The 16,940-nt window shown below is 40.7% G+C and overlaps 1 protein-coding gene and 1 pseudogene across 8 annotated transcripts in view; both read right to left on the bottom strand.

Moving 5' to 3' along the window:
* Positions 1–16,940, bottom strand: part of TGFBR3 (transforming growth factor beta receptor 3) — a 205,369-nt gene that overhangs the window by 77,009 nt on the left and 111,420 nt on the right. For all 8 annotated transcript variants that reach the window (XM_054476513.2, XM_054476518.2, XM_054476526.2 and 5 more), the window contains exon 4: positions 1,225–1,362. In XM_054476513.2, the coding sequence (XP_054332488.1) occupies positions 1,225–1,362 (138 nt within the window). The remainder of the gene's footprint in view (positions 1–1,224; positions 1,363–16,940) is intronic.
* LOC129022804 (U2 spliceosomal RNA) lies at positions 2,949–3,095 on the bottom strand (annotated as a pseudogene).

The raw sequence follows: 16,940 nt of genomic DNA, 5'->3' as shown, positions 1-16,940 counted from the left end.
CATGGGATATCCCCAAGGCATATAGTCACTATTTTTTATGTGTAATTAATAAGTAATTTGTATAAAAGATATTTTAAGAATATCTAAATATACTATTTCCCGAACTCCCTCCATCTCTGCTAGATTTAGCGTCTGTTGATAACTCTTGCCTAGTCAACTTTTATTATGATGGTTGCAAAATGATCATTTTCTAACTCCTTTGCTCCTTCTATATTTACTAGTCGGCATTTTACTATAAAGATGAGCTTTTCCTTTTCTCCCTTTTATTCATTTATGTACTTATTGTAATAATTGTATTGACTATGGATTCTTACATTATTCAACAAGAACCTTTGAGTTTTTAGAAATACTCTTCAAACCCAGGGGAAAGAAACTACAGATCTGGATTGAGAGTCATTAACTGGGCAAAGTTTATTCATGAGGCAAGAGGAAAACTATTAACTGGGGACTCCACTTGTTTTGGATGCTTGTGGGCAAGAGAGGTTTAAGGCCTCAGGCGCTGCAGTTAGGACATTAGCCTGCAGCTCTCGCAATAGACAACGTGAATTACCACTACCAAGTTGCAGTGTTGCTCATCATCAGACATGATATCATACCAAAAAAATTCCATCCAAACAATCCATCTATTTCTCCACAACTAGCACACTTGAATGTTCTGGCAAACTCAAAGGGACATGATTTACAAATAGTAGGTAATATTTGGATCTTTCCACAAGAGCTGGGTTCCAGCTTGTTTTTTTAATAAAATACAAATGACTTCATTTTGGAGCTCACTGTGTCACTTTCTCAACAAACAGATCCTCATATCAGGAATTAGGCCTGTGTTATATACAAATAGTATGGATCCGTGCATATTTATTTTGTGGTCAGGGACCACACAGCCGGTAGCCAGTTACAATATTTACAGGGCTCCTGATGCCACAAGGGGGGTTTCAGAGCTGAAACCAAAGCTCAGGCCACACAGAGTATGACGACAGGTCCTGCTCTAACGTGCGCACTAGACCCCAGCCTCTGCCCACAGAAGATGGGCGGGTGTGTCTGCTTTCTGTGAATGCTTATCTATGTCATCATCCAAATATCACTAAGTGCATCCTCCAAATTTAACACTCTTTGGACTCTGGCATTATTTCAATGAAAGTAAGCCTTTATTAAAAGTTTGGCAAAGTTTAAGGATCATTATATCCTTGTGCTAAGGATCAGTTTGGGGGAGGTTTAAGCACTTACCAAAAACAGTCTGGAGACCCCAGTGGCAAGTCTCTCTGTCTTCAGATGCCACACCAGGGGGTGTGGGGAGTTGAGCAGGAACACGACAGGCTTGTGGTGGATGTGGACTGAGGAGATGGGATTCAGGTGAAGTGTGACCTAGGAAGCAACAGAAAGAGGGTAGAAATCTTAGCCCTGGCTTTCCATGAAAATCACTCAGAGCAGCCTCTGGAATACTTTTTTGCAACTCACTATCAATAGAAACAAGCTATAATCTAGCTCAGATTCTATGAATAAGATACATTAAGTTGAACCAGATGATATTGCCAATATTTGACCATTTTTTACTACAAAGTGGCTATTTCATATGGGTCAACCACACTAATCTCAACCAAAGCATGATTTAGCTCCCTGTCAAAGAACAAATAAACAGAACACATTTTTTTCTTTCAAAAAGTCAGCAAAGGTGGAATAAAAGTTACCTTCCCTTAGGCATGCTTTAAGCTTTAGGTCAAATGACTAAGGTGAAAATTGGAAAACAAAATCCCCTGGGGGTGGGGTCATCCCTCTGGATCTCCAGAGAAATGACTTTCTTCTCCTCCAGGTAAGCTCCAACCTCTCTATAAAGTGAAATGGGTTCTGCCAAAGAAAAGTGCCAAAAGCTGAGAGAAAGCGGCTGCCAAGGGAGGCTGCCAGGGCTTTCGTTGTCTCAGCTTTCAGCTTGAAGGGCTTTTCCAAAGAAATGAAGCACAGAGGACACACAGAATAAAGAGTGATTGTATACAGCCCCTGTCAAAAAAAAAAACAGAAGAAAACCATGGGATGGATACAAAAACTGTAGCCAATTTTGACAGCAGATCAAGGACCACTGCAGGTCACCACTGTTGTCATTAACATCACTAAAAAGCACCTGTGAATGGAGCTGCAAACCATGGACTCAACAAAGTCCTCTTGGCACACATGAGCCCAGGGCAACATGAACATAGGAGAACAAAGGGATATATAAGGAAATATTTACTAGATACTTTCATACAGTCTGTCTCATACTGGCTTTCCATACAGAATGGGAAGGCAAGACCCAAGAATCACATATTTAAACAGAGTGAACTCATCAAAGATAACCATAAAGTAATAAGGGAGGGACAGGACAAAAAAGGACTTAGGCTAGAAAGACACAGACTGAATGATGTATCGGGAATAACAGTACATCTCAGCTAGCATCCTCATGAGGATGACATGGTCTAGATCCACGATCTGAGTCTATATAACCATCAGGGATACAGCACTAAATGCTGGACTATTTCACATTTTCCCAATGGCTGCCAGCCCACTGTGATCTCAACATACCTCTACCTTTTTTTGTAGGGACCACTTATGACCAATGTCACTTATCATAATATGCTCTCAGGTCATTGATAAATAAGACAGTAAACTTTCATTATCTTTCAAAACCCAGGCTTTAGCACATGGTAAGCACTCAGCAAATGTCAAAATAATGTTTTAATTCTCTGCTTTTCAATGCCACAAAAATATTCTATGAATAACTTGCATCACCTTGTTCACTAGCTTGAGAATGCATGTCTTAATTTCCAAAATGGACTGTAGGCCAGGAGTTTGAGACCAGCCTGGCCAACATGGAAAAACCCCGTCTCTACTAAAAATAAAAAAATAAATTAGCCGGGCGTGGTAGCAGGCACCTGATACTCAGGTGGCTGAGACACAAGAATCGCTTAAACCCAGGAAGTGGAGGTTGCAGTGAGCCCAGATTGTGCCACTGCACTCCAGCCTGGGCTACAGAGTGAGACTCTGTTTCAAAAACAAACAAACAAAAAACTGTGCTTAACATAGACACGATAATACACTTGATCTTAGCCAAAAGGCCAGGAAGTAAACATACACAATAAATATTGACTTATCACAGCAAATTCATATATTTATATGTTACCTAAAGGGGGAAAAAAGGTTCAAAGGAATTTAGCTGGCTAATTTGCAAAAAAATACAAATATAAGCAACACTCCAACTGTCATGAGCTATTTCTGCACACAGCTAGGATCATTTTTAAATTTGGCATAAGCATAGCGCTAAATCAAAGTACTAGATGAACAGTGACGTCAAGTACAGCTACAGCAAAGTAATGTGCTCCTTGGTTGTAAAGACTCTACCTCACAGCACACTTTGGAGATGCTGTCCACATCTAGAAATAAACAGATTGATAGCCACTGAGAAGAGGAGATGCTATAGAAATAGCAGAAGCAAAGATTCAAACTGTACTGAACAAAGAGACACACACACACTATGGAGACTGAAGGAAGGATGAAATCATCATTTCTTCCAGAGTACCTGAAAACTGCAAAGCAACACTTTGACTTTCACTAATAACATGTATCAGTAAAAGGTTTCTCTATTTATTTATTCCAAGACTATTTACTGAGTACCATAATGATGCAAAGAATAGTAATGTATATCTGCAGGGGCTGCATCAACCCTTCTGAAGATTTTCTTTGCAGTCCTCAGGCATGCAATTCTTCTTAGAGCTCATAGACACGCAGAAGTTTCAGTCAAAATATATACTACAAAATACTAGTAAGTACGTATTTCAAATGAACAAGAATTTTTTATAAAAGCTCATGAAATGAGAAGAAAAAGATCTATGAGACAGATATCGGTGCTCAGATCCAAAATTTTCCAGATGGTCAAAAGTGCTGAGGCCTGGCTCATACAATCAAGGAAAGATTTCTAGGAGCCACAGCTCTCTGAGCTTTCCTGGAAACAGCTCCCTCTTCAATATGTGGCAGTGTCTGGCCAAGATGAATCTCTGACTCTGGCATACAGGGTCCAGGCAGAGCCCCAAAAGCCATTTGGCACAGAAGAATTCACACTACAATTGGGAAATTCAAAGAAAAATACCCAATAGTTTCTTTAAAAGATCATTTGGCAGGGACAATGAGTCCTGCAAGCGCCTGCTCACCTAATCCCTCAGCAACCTGTCTTTTTTATGCTTCCCCGGCTTGAGTAAATCTTGCTGAAGGGAAGATAAAGGACAACCAAAACAACTAACAAAAGAACCATGGTATAAAAGCTTCCAGAAATGTAGAGAGAACACACGGCAATATCTCAAAGAATTCCTGGCTAAGTTGCCCAATTTCTCCCAGGCTGGGGAAAAAAAAAAAAAAAAGAGAAAAGGAAGAAAAAGAAAATCCTCCTTAGGATCAATTATAGCTCAGGGTAGACTACAGTTACAAATATAAGAATATCCTGAAGCTTTTTGTGGTTACACTGTCCAGCGCTCATGGTCTAAAGGCCGAGCTGAGGCAGACTACAGCAAATAAATATCCCATGAAGAAATGATACAAAGAGTATCCAGAAATCTCCAGCTTGGAAATCCAAACAGCAGTTTAAAGAGTTGACCATCAATCCTTTGTCAAATTTACACATAAAAATACAGGTTAACAGCTTTGTCTATGGGCTCATAAGTAATAAGGAATCGAACGCTGGGACCATGCAAGCTGTGAAGGCTGGTAGAGCCAAAGGGGATGCAGCTCAGAGGAGCAGCAATGACCAGTCTCGAAACCACTGGCTTCTTTGTAAATCTTTGGGAGTCGTGGAACATTTGAGAACTTAATGCATGTATGAACCCTCTCTTTACCAAACCAAACCAAACAAAAAACATCCATATCACATAAACTTTTGCAGACAATGTCAGGGAATTACATTCACTGCAGGGCCCATGAACTCCCCGTTAAGCACCCATTAACCCAGATTAAGAACCCCATTGTAAAAGAGTAAGAAAGTTCTAACAGCAACAATGGTAACAAAATGGCTCCATCTAATTAAACCACAAATTACACCACTGGTCTTAAGATGTCATCCTTTCAGCAGAAGAACTTAATAGATGAAGACTCAGAACTAAAAAAACTTTCACATGTAGTTTCTTGTGAAACCCATACTTTGACCACAAACTGGTCCATGAAGCCTAATCCAAGAGTTCCTGTTCTAACCACGCTGGTCTCAAACAGTGCTGGATATTCGGTATTCCTGATGGTGTGAGAAAATGCAAGCAAATCTGATCTGCCACATCCCTTATGTAACACCATCCCTCATACATTGCTGATTCTTCCCCTAAATGGAAAAGAGTTAATTGGTTTAACCTGTTCTACAACACCTATTCATACTAGGTCTTCTGCAGTTACCTGTGCAATGCAACAAACATAATTTTATAAAGAAATTCAAAGCAGATCTTCTGAGTGTTTTTCTGGGGAATCTGAACACAACTTTGCCCAAAGTCATGGACAACTCTAAGGAGCACAAAGCCTCTGAGTGGAAAGGCCACCTCCCTATCTCTCACTTGGGAAGCATGTCCTTGCTCACATTATCAGCAGAAAATAACAAGGACAATCTTTTCTGGACCTTGTTATAGTGAAGGTTTCTCGGTTCTCCAAAGATTATCGTTGATAAGCAAAAACTATCTATTGTCTCAAACTCTGTAAATTACTTCATGAAAATGAATTACAGGAAGAGGGGGAAACCCTACTTGCTTTATGGAAAGATTCCTTACGAAAATTGTTTTGAATTTCCCAAGATTCATAATATAGATGCAAGCCATTTCTACCATAGAGATTTCAGAATATGAATTAGTTAGACCCCCTACTTCTGGGGTTCATTAAAACAAACGAAAAAGCAAAGTGAGCAAGGCAACTGATATGCTAGTCTAACAGCTGTCCAATTTTGCTAACGTGTCAGTGAGGTCCATTTCAACATTTCTGATTCTTAGAACAGCCCCTGTGGACCTGTGAAGCAATGAAGTCATCCAAAACACTACCAGGGAGACTCTTATTATCTAAAACCAGACCAAATAATTCTCTGAAATGGATGATTCAATAATCAGTTTACACTAAGATAAGAAAAGAACTCCAACAGCGTGCCTACAACCAAGACCCATAAAATTACATGCTGGTCTGTATATAGCCATCATCTGTCCCCTCTTCAGGGGTAAGGAGACATCCCACTTGGCAACAATGTTAGTAGTAACTGAAAACATCCTGAATCTGGGTCTCCCAGCACCCACACTTTGCACGCACAAATGGAAAGGCACAAACCTATTTCAGGACACTAGGGTCCCACCACTGAACCCAAATTTCACTGACATTTGGGCAATATGACTTTTAGGAACTCAAACCTGACCCCAGACAGATCTAAAATGTGCAACTGACTGCTACTGGTGGGAACAGTATTTACTTAGTTGCTGCTGCAGTATTTAAAGTATATTCTGGTCTAAGGAACCCCTACAGCTGATATTTTATTCACCATTGCTTGTCCTTCACTATTTGGGAAATGGTATAAAAAGATTCCCTCAAAATATTTTTAGAGAACTGGGTTTGGAGCTTTTAAATTTTTCCTTTTTATATTTCTCTGAATTTCTAGAGGAATATTAATCAGTTGGTGCTGAATTCAAGAAATCTTGACATACACACACATTCCCCCCCCACACACACCCAGGGTCCTCATCCTGACCTGGGGCACTCAACTAACCATTCTCCTTGGTCAAACGGTATCAAGCTCTTTCCCAGTGGTTTTGTCTTGAAACCACTTCATGTGCTGAGAGGGACACTGTCAGTCCATTTCAAAACTAATCTCCCCTCCCCCCAACAAGGACATGATTCAGGATTCCCTGAGAGGCTCTGAAAATCAACTAATATAACCATAAAAGAGACAAAAAAAAAAACAAAACCTAAAACGAAAGTCTGAAATGGGATGCAGAAATAAGCTCTGCTCCATATTTTGTATGCCCTGGAAAAATACTGGGAACTAAATTTGGGTTGGGGGTTGAGGGGCAAGAGCTCATATAAACAGAAGAGTATTTATGAAACTACAGGTCATGACCTTCTAAAGGGGTCCTGGGAGCCGTTGCAAGGAGATTCCAGAGACCCAGGCCCTTGCTTCCCAGAGCAGCCACAGCTCCCCCGGCTGCGGGGAAGAGAGGCAGGCAGAGTGGAGACCCTGATGTGTGGGTGGTTCGGGTGGAGGAACGCTGCTAGTGCCCTCAGCAGGCCACTACTGATGCAAGTCTGAGGACACAGACAGGCACTTTTGTATCATTCTTTGGCATTAAGATAGGTTGTGTGAATAGGGTACTGTATACACCACTAACACACCGCAGCCTTGCAGGAGTCTGGCCTGAAGTGCACCACAGTGCTCCGGATGGACTCGTGGGTCCAGCTCACAATGCCATCTCCAGTAAAATCTTTCCCCCTCCCTCAGACAGAGCCAGAGCTCTCTCAGACAGCACTGGCGTTTCTACCTCTGCCTCTGCCTGGCACTATAATGATCTGTTTAGATCAAGCTTGTCCAACCCACGGCCACATGCTGCCCAGGATGGCTTTGAATGAGGCCCAACACAAATTTGTAAACTTTCTCAAAACATTAAAAGATTTCTTTTGTGATTTTTTTTTTCTTTTTCGTTCATGAGTTTTCATTAGCGTTCGTGTACTTCATGTGTGGCCCGAGACAATTCTTCCAATGTGGCCCAGGGAAGCCAAAAGATCGGACACCCTGGTTTGGATGTTTGTCTCCCCTGTCACAGTATAAATTCCTCAGGTCATTCTTCAAGGGCAGAAACTGAGTCACACTCATTTCTGCATCCTTAGGCCTAGCACAGGGCCGGACATCTAGTAGGCAGTCAACAAGTTCTCTGTAAGAAGGAATAAAAGAAGGAATGAACAAAAGTTATTAATGAAATGTGACTAGAATAATAATTACAGAGTCATATTGTCCTGTTTTTCTGGCCAGAAAAAGGGGTCGGGGTGTACATAGTAAACAGAACATTAACACACGGTCAAGAAAAGCAGATTCCAGGTACCGAAACAAATGACGGGGATGCTTCCTGGAAGGTATGCTGGACAGGATGCCAAGGCCACTCCCGGGCTTTGTGGGACAAGCCACCCTGATAGTCATCCTCTCCGTGTGTAAGACAGCGTAGAATGGCACTTGGGCCATCCATAGGAACCATACAAGGCAAAGAAAAGAAAATAGAAAATATTTGTTATCTTAAACAGTTACACAAATAAAAACATGTAAAATGTAAAAAACGTTTGGAGCGTGTTTCTTCCTTAGGGATAGATAACAAAGATAAAATACTTTGGGCAAATATTCCACTATCTTTTAGAGGCATAGAATTTTACATGGGTTTGCGTGTAGGCAATTAAGTGTGTTACAGTGGTTAGAAATTAAAATTTTAGACAAACTGAAGAAACTCAATATTCGCACATTGATTAAAATGGGGGGAAAGTTTGCTTTTTATATATATATTCCCTGTCATATTTAATAAATACATCCATTCAGATCACTTTATTCTTGTTTTTAACACTAATATGTAACCAAAGCCCCATATAACTATGTGCTATACAAATGTATTTCCTCTCAAGTTCTCCTTTTTTTGAGACAAGATCTCACTCTGTCGCTCAGGCTGGAGTGCAGTGGCACAATCAGAGCTCACCGTAACCTTCAACTCCTCAAGCAATCTCCTGTCTTGGCCTCCCAAGTAGCTATGGCCACAGGCATAAACCACCATAACCGGCTAATTTTCTTTTCTTCCTTTTTTTTTTTTTTTTTTTTTTGGTAGAGACAGGGTCTTGCTATGTTGCCCAAGCTGATCTCAAATCCTGGTCTCAAACAATCCTCCCACCTCAGCCTCTCAAAATGCTGGGATTACAGGTGTGAGCCACACAGTACCTGGCCTAATTTCTACATTTTATAATGGGCTTCAAATTAGCTTTGCTACACACCTGTTTAGTAAGCCAGTATTCTGACATGTGTATGTTTTTACCAACAACAGATTGTTAGAATGGCCTGTGCGTCAGTACTGTGGTATATCAAACTGCATAATAAAGAGAATCACTGGAGTGACATTAGAAGCTGATTTACAAAATAAGCATAGCAGGAACTCAATTCCTACAAAATCTGAGTACTGGAGTAATCATTCCACCTGCTACGTGCAGTCAGAGATTAAAGCTGTCCTCACTGGGTTAACAAGAATTCTGGACAGAAAATATAGTTATAATTAAGTATTAACATGCTGCTCTTTGACCTACTTTCTTGTAACCAAGTCACATAGCACTAGATTCTCACCATTTGCATCCCCATTGCTCCTATAGATAGATAGGATGTCTGATGTTAGAATCCTAAGGGTTTTGTTTGAGAGTTGCATGAGCAGATCCTGAATTCCAATGGGACAGCTGACACCAACCAGTTTAAAGACTCCCACAAAGGAACCACCAAATCAGCATGAGGACACAGTTTCTTCATCTCCCTGTCCCATGACTTTACCCTGCACTCTTCGACCCATCAACAATCTCCACACTTCAGCCCACCCAAAACCCTTAAAAACTCCAACCCCAAACTCCTGTGGGAGATGGATTTGAGTCTTCTCCCAGTTCAGCAGCTGTACAATTAAACCTCTGTCTCTGCTGCAACCTGGTGTCTCAGTGTATTCACTTGCCACTCACGTTGGGCAATGAACCTATTATGGCTGTAAGATCTCAATAAGGATTTCTGTTTAAGCAGCATCTTAAAGTTAGTTAAATTGTAATAGCAAAAACAAACAAACAAAAAAACCCCACAAAATGCAGTTGTATTCAGGTAGCAATTTAAGATGCTCTCAGCATCAAAGGATGGCATTTGGATTCCCCTGGGCTGAAGTACAATCTTAGAAAGTATATTAACCTGAAGCTGGTAAGGAATTCTTTAGGAGTACAGTGTTACCTTGCTAGCAGAAATCAGAAATCTAGAGAGGAGTAATTACTAAGATATGAACATTCAAAAACACCACACTTGGATTATTGTTAAAAATTGTGGTGGCAGCAGTAGTAATAACCTTCATCATCATCATCTCCTAAGGAAAGACAATAGGTAGATCCATGGCTCCTGTTGAGATTTGCTGCTGTCATCAAAAGGAAATGCTCTGCATAATATCTAATTACTCCCATCTTAAAGGCAAAGAAATTGGTGTTCTTGCCAAAGTCATACGGCTAGAAAATGACAGTGCTGGAAGTAGAACGAATGTCTCTCCCTGTCTCTCTGTCTGTCTCTCCCCCTACCTACCCACCCCCATCTTTAATCTTGGGTGTTAGTCTTGGGGCATAGAGGAGAATAGGAAGCTGCTCTATAGTAGGAAGAGGCAGGAACTATTTTACTGCTGGAAACTATATACAAACTCAGCAAAGTAACTTCTCAATTCTTTCTGGAAGGAGGGATAAATGCATTAATTACTGTTTTGTATTTTCACATTGGATCACAGAAAAAAAAAAAAAATGCCATGCTCTTTAAGACGACTTTGTGTCGGCTGGGTGCAGTGGCTCATGCCTGTAATCCCAGCACTTTGGGAGTCCAAGGCAGGAGGATCACCTGAGGTCGGGAGTTCAAGACCAGCCTGGCCAACATGGAGAAACCCCGTGTCTATTAAAAATACAAAATTAGCCGGGTGTGGTGGCACATGCCTGTAGTCCCAGCTACTCAGGAGGCTGAGGCAGGAGAATCCCTTGAACCCAGGAGGCGGAAGTTGAGTTGAGCCAAGATCATGCCATTGCACTCCAGCCTGGGCAACAAGAGTGAAACTCCATCTCGAAAAAAAAAATAGAAGACTTTGTGTCCAGAGGATGTTACTGACCTATGTCCTGTTGATCCATCTCTTACAGCATCCAGAATCTGCTGCCTTGTACTAACTTTGTACACATAAACTATCTCAGAGCATGGGGTGGGACTTGTATTTTTATCACCTTAGAACCTCGTCCAATATCTGGCACTTACAGGAATTACATTAATATTTGGTGATGAATGAATGAATGAAGGAAGCAACTGATATGTTTTGGATCTGTGTCCCCACCCAAATCTCATGTCGAACTGTAATCCCCAATGTTGGAGGTGGGGCCTGATGGGAGGTGACTGGATTATGGGGGAAGTTTCTCGTGAATGGTTTAGCACCATCTCCCTAGTGCTGTTCTCATGATAGAGTTCTCACAAGATCTGGCTGTTTAAAAATGTGTAGCACCTTGCCCTTCACTCTCTGTTCCTCCTGCTCCATCCACATAAGACATGCCTGCTTTCCCTTCGCCTTCTGCCATGATTGAAAGTTTCCTGAGGCCTCCCCAGAAGCTGCTATGTTTCCTGTACTGCCTGGAGAATTATGAGCCAATTAAACCTCTTTTCTTTATAAATTACCCAGTCTCGGGTATTTCTTTATGGCAATGTGAGAACGGACTAATACATGAATCAACACACACATTTTAAAGCATTATTTCATCTCTTCCAAGATCTACATTTTCTTCTAAGTTGGCCACATCTCCCGTAACCCAATCCTTTGGGTCACTCTGCCTTCCTTTCTAAATTACAGGCAGTTTGACCTGGTGGTTAAGAACAGTGACTCAGAGCCAGGCATTAGGTTGGAATCTCAGCTCTCCACCTACCCACCCTAGGGCCTTGAGGATGTTAAGACTCTACTCGCATCAGTTTCATCAATTGTAACATGGTGATAATAATTGTATCTATTCCATCAGATGTCAAAGGGTTAAATCTGTCATTTGTCGAAAGCACTTAGAACAGTGACTGGCATCTGTTAAGCACTCTCTAAGTGTTAGCTATTATTACTTCTACCCACTAAAACCACAGCTGCTATTCTCCATTCCCTTGGTTCCTATGGAAAGAAGCTCTTGTCTATACCATCCTCCATTGAGGCTTCAAGTCAAAACGGGTTTCCTCATAGCCCTCTAAACATCAAGCTGCTGGCATCCTTGGACTCGGCCCACATTCTCTTCCTAAACCAACTTCTCTCTGGGCACACACAGGCCCTGTTAAGCTTCCTCTTTGCCCCCACTCTCTTTCTTCCCCACCTGGCAACACCACTTCCTGAGTCACGCTCCCAAAGCTCACTCATAGCACTATCATGACCAACAACATCTCCAAGGCTCACTTCACTCTAGCCAGACTTGGAGACACTTCAAAGGCCCCACATGATTGGAGAGAAGGATAAGGGAGCTGTTTTTTGTTTTGTTTTGTTTTGTTTTTTTAACACAACACATCCTGAAGGGGATGCCCTGTTTCCATGTGTGTATTTTACTCTGACACAAACCGATCACTCTCAGGCTTGAACAAGCTTGGTGAAGACCTCCACCAGATACAAAACCAAAAAGGCCGAGACAGCTGCAAAGGTTTCTATTTCCCTAGAGATGGGAGTTTCATGGAAGGCTAAGGATCACCACAGCAACCAGACTACAAAAACAGTCGTGGGCTTCAGCACCGTAACTCTGGTAAAGCAATTTGTGCTCTGTGAAAGGCTGGGGCACAGAAGTTGAAGAATGATCAAAGTAAACACTGCTCCTCAGGCACCATTTTGTTGTGCTGATTTCAAGACACTGAGTCTCAGCATCAAAGTTCTGTTATGAAAGATGCGCATCAAGTGCCAAAGATTTGCTAGGCTGGACTGCCTGCCCCGGTGCAAAGGTCTGGAGAGAAATTCATAGCACATTTTCCAAAACAACCATTTCAAATTTGCTCTAAGAGCAGACCAGGGTAAAAATGTATGCCATTATATCAAGTTACCCTGCCCATGCTAGAACAACTGTTGATCCCAACCCTGGATTAAAAAAAAAAAAAGAGTGGGTGATTTTTCTCATAAAACCCTAAACAGACTTTATCCCATGCTGAACTTACATAGACTGATTCCTACAGATTTAAGAAAAAATTATCTAAACTTTATTAAACACCAAATGAAAAAAATCACCTGTTCTAGTCTCTGATCTGCTACCCTAAATCTATACTGCAGTTTACATAATAAATAAGAAACTACAGCATACTATTTCTACACTCTATAGAAGCAGCAACTATAGAGTATAGTAACTAAAACAGAAATCTCTTCATGGATTTATAAAAGCCTTCAATATTTGTTAGTATGATTAATTTAATTATTAACTATGTTAACTACAGCTTGAATATATAGAACTTGTTCTTTTTAAAGATACTCAAATTGGTCTACCTGAGTAATCTTACAATATCCTAAAAAATTAGGTTAAAAAATATACAATTCCCATTAGCAAATTTATAGAAAAATCCTTCAGACCTCTGTTATGTTGGCAGTACACAATGCATTCCTAAAAAACACTTAATGGTAGTGAGAAATCTGTAACTTAAACTGCCGCAAACAGGAACACTGAGAAATACAACAACCATGTGATGTGTACACATACTTATCACACCCCTTTTCTCTAGGATGTGTCCCATGTATACTGCACTGCTTTCTGAATCTTTTGTGGGGAAGGGGGTCCACTTACACAATTTCTGGAGTTTCAGCAGATGCTCAGTAAGTCAGCAGGGACTCTGCAGTCCACAAAATTTATTGTTCCATAGGCCCCTCTTAGCCCAGCAGTTTGCAATGCATAAGAGGTAATTAGTAATATCTAACACCTAAATGCTTCACAGACAGGAATGAATGGCTTGGCTTACGGGCTTGCTCAGTCTTTTCTAGCCGCACCCTCCTCATTTTATCTCTAGGTTAATAAGCGTGAAGTTACTAAACTAACAGGGAAAAGAGGTTCTCATGTTATGTTTTGCGCATTTACTATTCATTCCTCAGAAACTGAATGGCTACTATGTGTAAAGCACTTTACTCAGTCAATCCTTCCCAAAGTGTGAAGATACTAAGAATGTTTTAAGATATACTTTATATATATATATTTTTTACAGGAATTAAAAACATGATTTCATGTTTAGGAAGTTGAGGATGAAGCTAAAGTCATTTTTTAAGTGAGTAGATTTAAGAAAAATATTATGGGCTGGACATGGTGGCTCACGCCTGTAATCCCAGCACTTTGGGAGGCTGAGGTGGATGGATCACGAGGTCAGGAGGTCAAGACTATCTTGGCTAACACGGTGAAACCCCGTCTCTACTAAAAAATACAAAAAAATTAGTTGGGCGTGGTGGCAGGCACCTGTAGTCCCAGCTACTCGGGAGGCTGACCTTGCAGTGAGCTGAGATCGCGCCACTGCACTCCAGCCTGGGCGACACAGCAAGATTCCGTCTCAAAAAAAAAAAAAAAAAATTAGATAAATAATGCAAATAATATATGAATACTACACAAACTGTGAAGACTAATAGCACATATAAACTTATATTTGGGAAGCACCACTAAGTAATGAAAGGACTTCAAATGTGAGTCAGACACAATACCTGCTCTCAAGAAGTTCACAGTTTGATGGGGCAGAGGGACAAACACAGACAGATACAAACACATCTGTGGGCAGCAGGAAGGCGGCACTTCAGCTAGGCCAGAGGGTGAATGGGGAAAGGTGGATCTAAGGGGTCCAGGCAAGGAGGAGGGCAGTGGAGGCAGCATGAGTGGGTCTGAGGAATACTTAATTCAGACGGAGCTAAGGAAATATAAAAAAGAATAAAGAAAAATGTCGTTGAAAGGGTACTGGAGCCAGATCACAATGAGCCTTGAAAGCCAAGCTTAACCAGTTAATGAAAGACAATCATTTGCTTTTCAGAGACATGGACCATGATTTGCTTCCTGATAGATAATGAGTACATTAACTTCTGGCTTAGTAAGTGTCACTTAGTTAACCACATTACTGCACTGATTCACTAAGTGAATTTCCATTACCTGACTTACTTGCCCAAAAGAAGACATATCATTCATAAACCTAATAACAATTTAAAATCCCATTTTTGTTTAGGATCCCATTCCAAGTCTTCTATAGGGTACCTTTAGATTGTTGCCGAATTACCAAGGAATATCTTGCATGGTGAGAAAAATCAAACTTTAGCCGTCAACCCTAAATCTCCTAGACTTGAGGAGTTTGTTCCCTGGCTTTGTCCCCAGGTCATAGTCCCTCAATAAACACTTGTTGAGTTTGGGGTATAACCATAAACTATCAATGAATTAAGCAAGTGAACTAGGAGCCTTGAGCATTTCTACAAGGAACAACTTATAGGGCCTGGTAATTCTGGTCCTGGTTACATTATTTTATGCAAAAGACTGTAAGTCCTATCCATAATTCTCTACTGTGTAAGAAATGAGCTGGATTAAGCCTCTTATCTATCCCTCTACTTTATCATCTCTAAGGTGAAAACAAGTCACCATTGTAGAATGTTGTACAATGTCTTTCTGAGATGCCCTCTTAAATCTTGGCAAGACCTACCAATACAATATTAGCATCTTCAGTACACATTTGAGACAATTTTAGGTCAGAATCTCTCTCATTCTTTCCAAAGAAGAAAGTAAGTAAACTGTTGGCATGAAATTTTAGAACAAAAATAGGATTGTCTGATTTCTAAAAAATAATCATTTGTTGTTTGCCCTCAAGGAGAAAAAAAGTTAATTGTCCTTGCCTGAGAAACAGAGGAAATTAACTTTCACTATAAACCACAAACCCCGGTGCTCCCCAATTTTGCCTTCCTCCTAATTAAGATCCTGACATATCATTCATTTTAAAAAGGGGGTCAGGCACAGTAGCTCAGGCCTGTAATCCCAGCACTTTGGGAGGCTGAGGTGGACAGATCACTTGAGGACAAGAGTTTGAGACCAGCCTGGCCAACATAGTGAAACTTTGTCTCTAAAAATAATAAAAATAAATAAATAAATGATTTTTTTTTTTTTTTTGCTTAAGTATCTTACTTTGGGCTTCAGTCTCCCCATAAATGAAAAGGTTAGACTCTATCTCTATGGCCACCTATAAATCTAGCACCTATGGTTCTTTCAGCAACTAATAGAGTCAGTAAAAGTCTTCAAGACAGATCTCTAGGCCAGGCACGGTGGCTCATGAGCATAATCCCAGCAATTTGGGAGGCCAAGGCGGGCAGATCACCTGAAGTCAGGAGTTCAAGACCAGCCTGGCCAATATGGTGAAACCCCATCTCTACTAAAACATACAAAAATTAGCTGGGCTTGGTGGCAGGCACCTGTAATCCCAGCTAATCAGAAGGCTGAGGCAGGGAGAATTGCATGAATGCAGGAGGCAGAGGTTGCAGTGAGCCGAGATCACGCCACTGCACTCCAGTCTCAGCAACAGAGCAAGACTCCATCTCAAAAAACAAAAGATCTCTAGAAATGAATGTATCTCAATAAATGAGTTGATATGACTGAATTATCAATTTCATAAATGCCGTGTCCCACTAAAATGATTTGTGTACTCAATTAAAAGGAACAATTTTAAAAAGTTTAGTTTAGCCTGCCAAAGTGAATACTAGAGAACAAATAGAAGTGCTTTCTTCTTTCAACAAGTGAAAATGTCTTGAAATGCTGGTTTGAAAAAGTAAATAATGTTTGTTCTAGAGAGTTTCTTTGCTTTCCTTAACTTTAATTCTGGGTCAGTGTGTGCCCACTTAGTCTTTTACATTTGGCAGAAGCAAAACAAATAATGAAATACTCAAAGCTAATCCTAAGGGTAAATCATGATTTACAGTGCATTTTAAAATAGGAAGTGTTGACATGGTAATAGTCTAAAAACAAGTTAATATACTTGGTCTTGCTAATTTCTTTTAGATAGACTTTTCTTTTTTTTTTGAGAGTCTCACTCTGTCACCCAGGCTGGAATGCAGTGGCACGATCTCGGTTCACTGCAACCTCTGCTTCCCAGGTTCAAGTGATTCTCCCGCCTCAACCTCCCAAATAGCTGGGAGTACAGACGCGCGCCACCAGCCAGGCTAATTTTTGTATTTTTAGTAGAGATGGGGTTTCATTATGTTCTC

The sequence above is a fragment of the Pongo pygmaeus genome, chromosome 1 (genome assembly GCF_028885625.2).
Source record: "Pongo pygmaeus isolate AG05252 chromosome 1, NHGRI_mPonPyg2-v2.0_pri, whole genome shotgun sequence".
NCBI classification, from domain to species: domain Eukaryota; kingdom Metazoa; phylum Chordata; class Mammalia; order Primates; family Hominidae; genus Pongo; species Pongo pygmaeus.
This window is presented reverse-complemented; position numbering and strand designations above follow the sequence as displayed.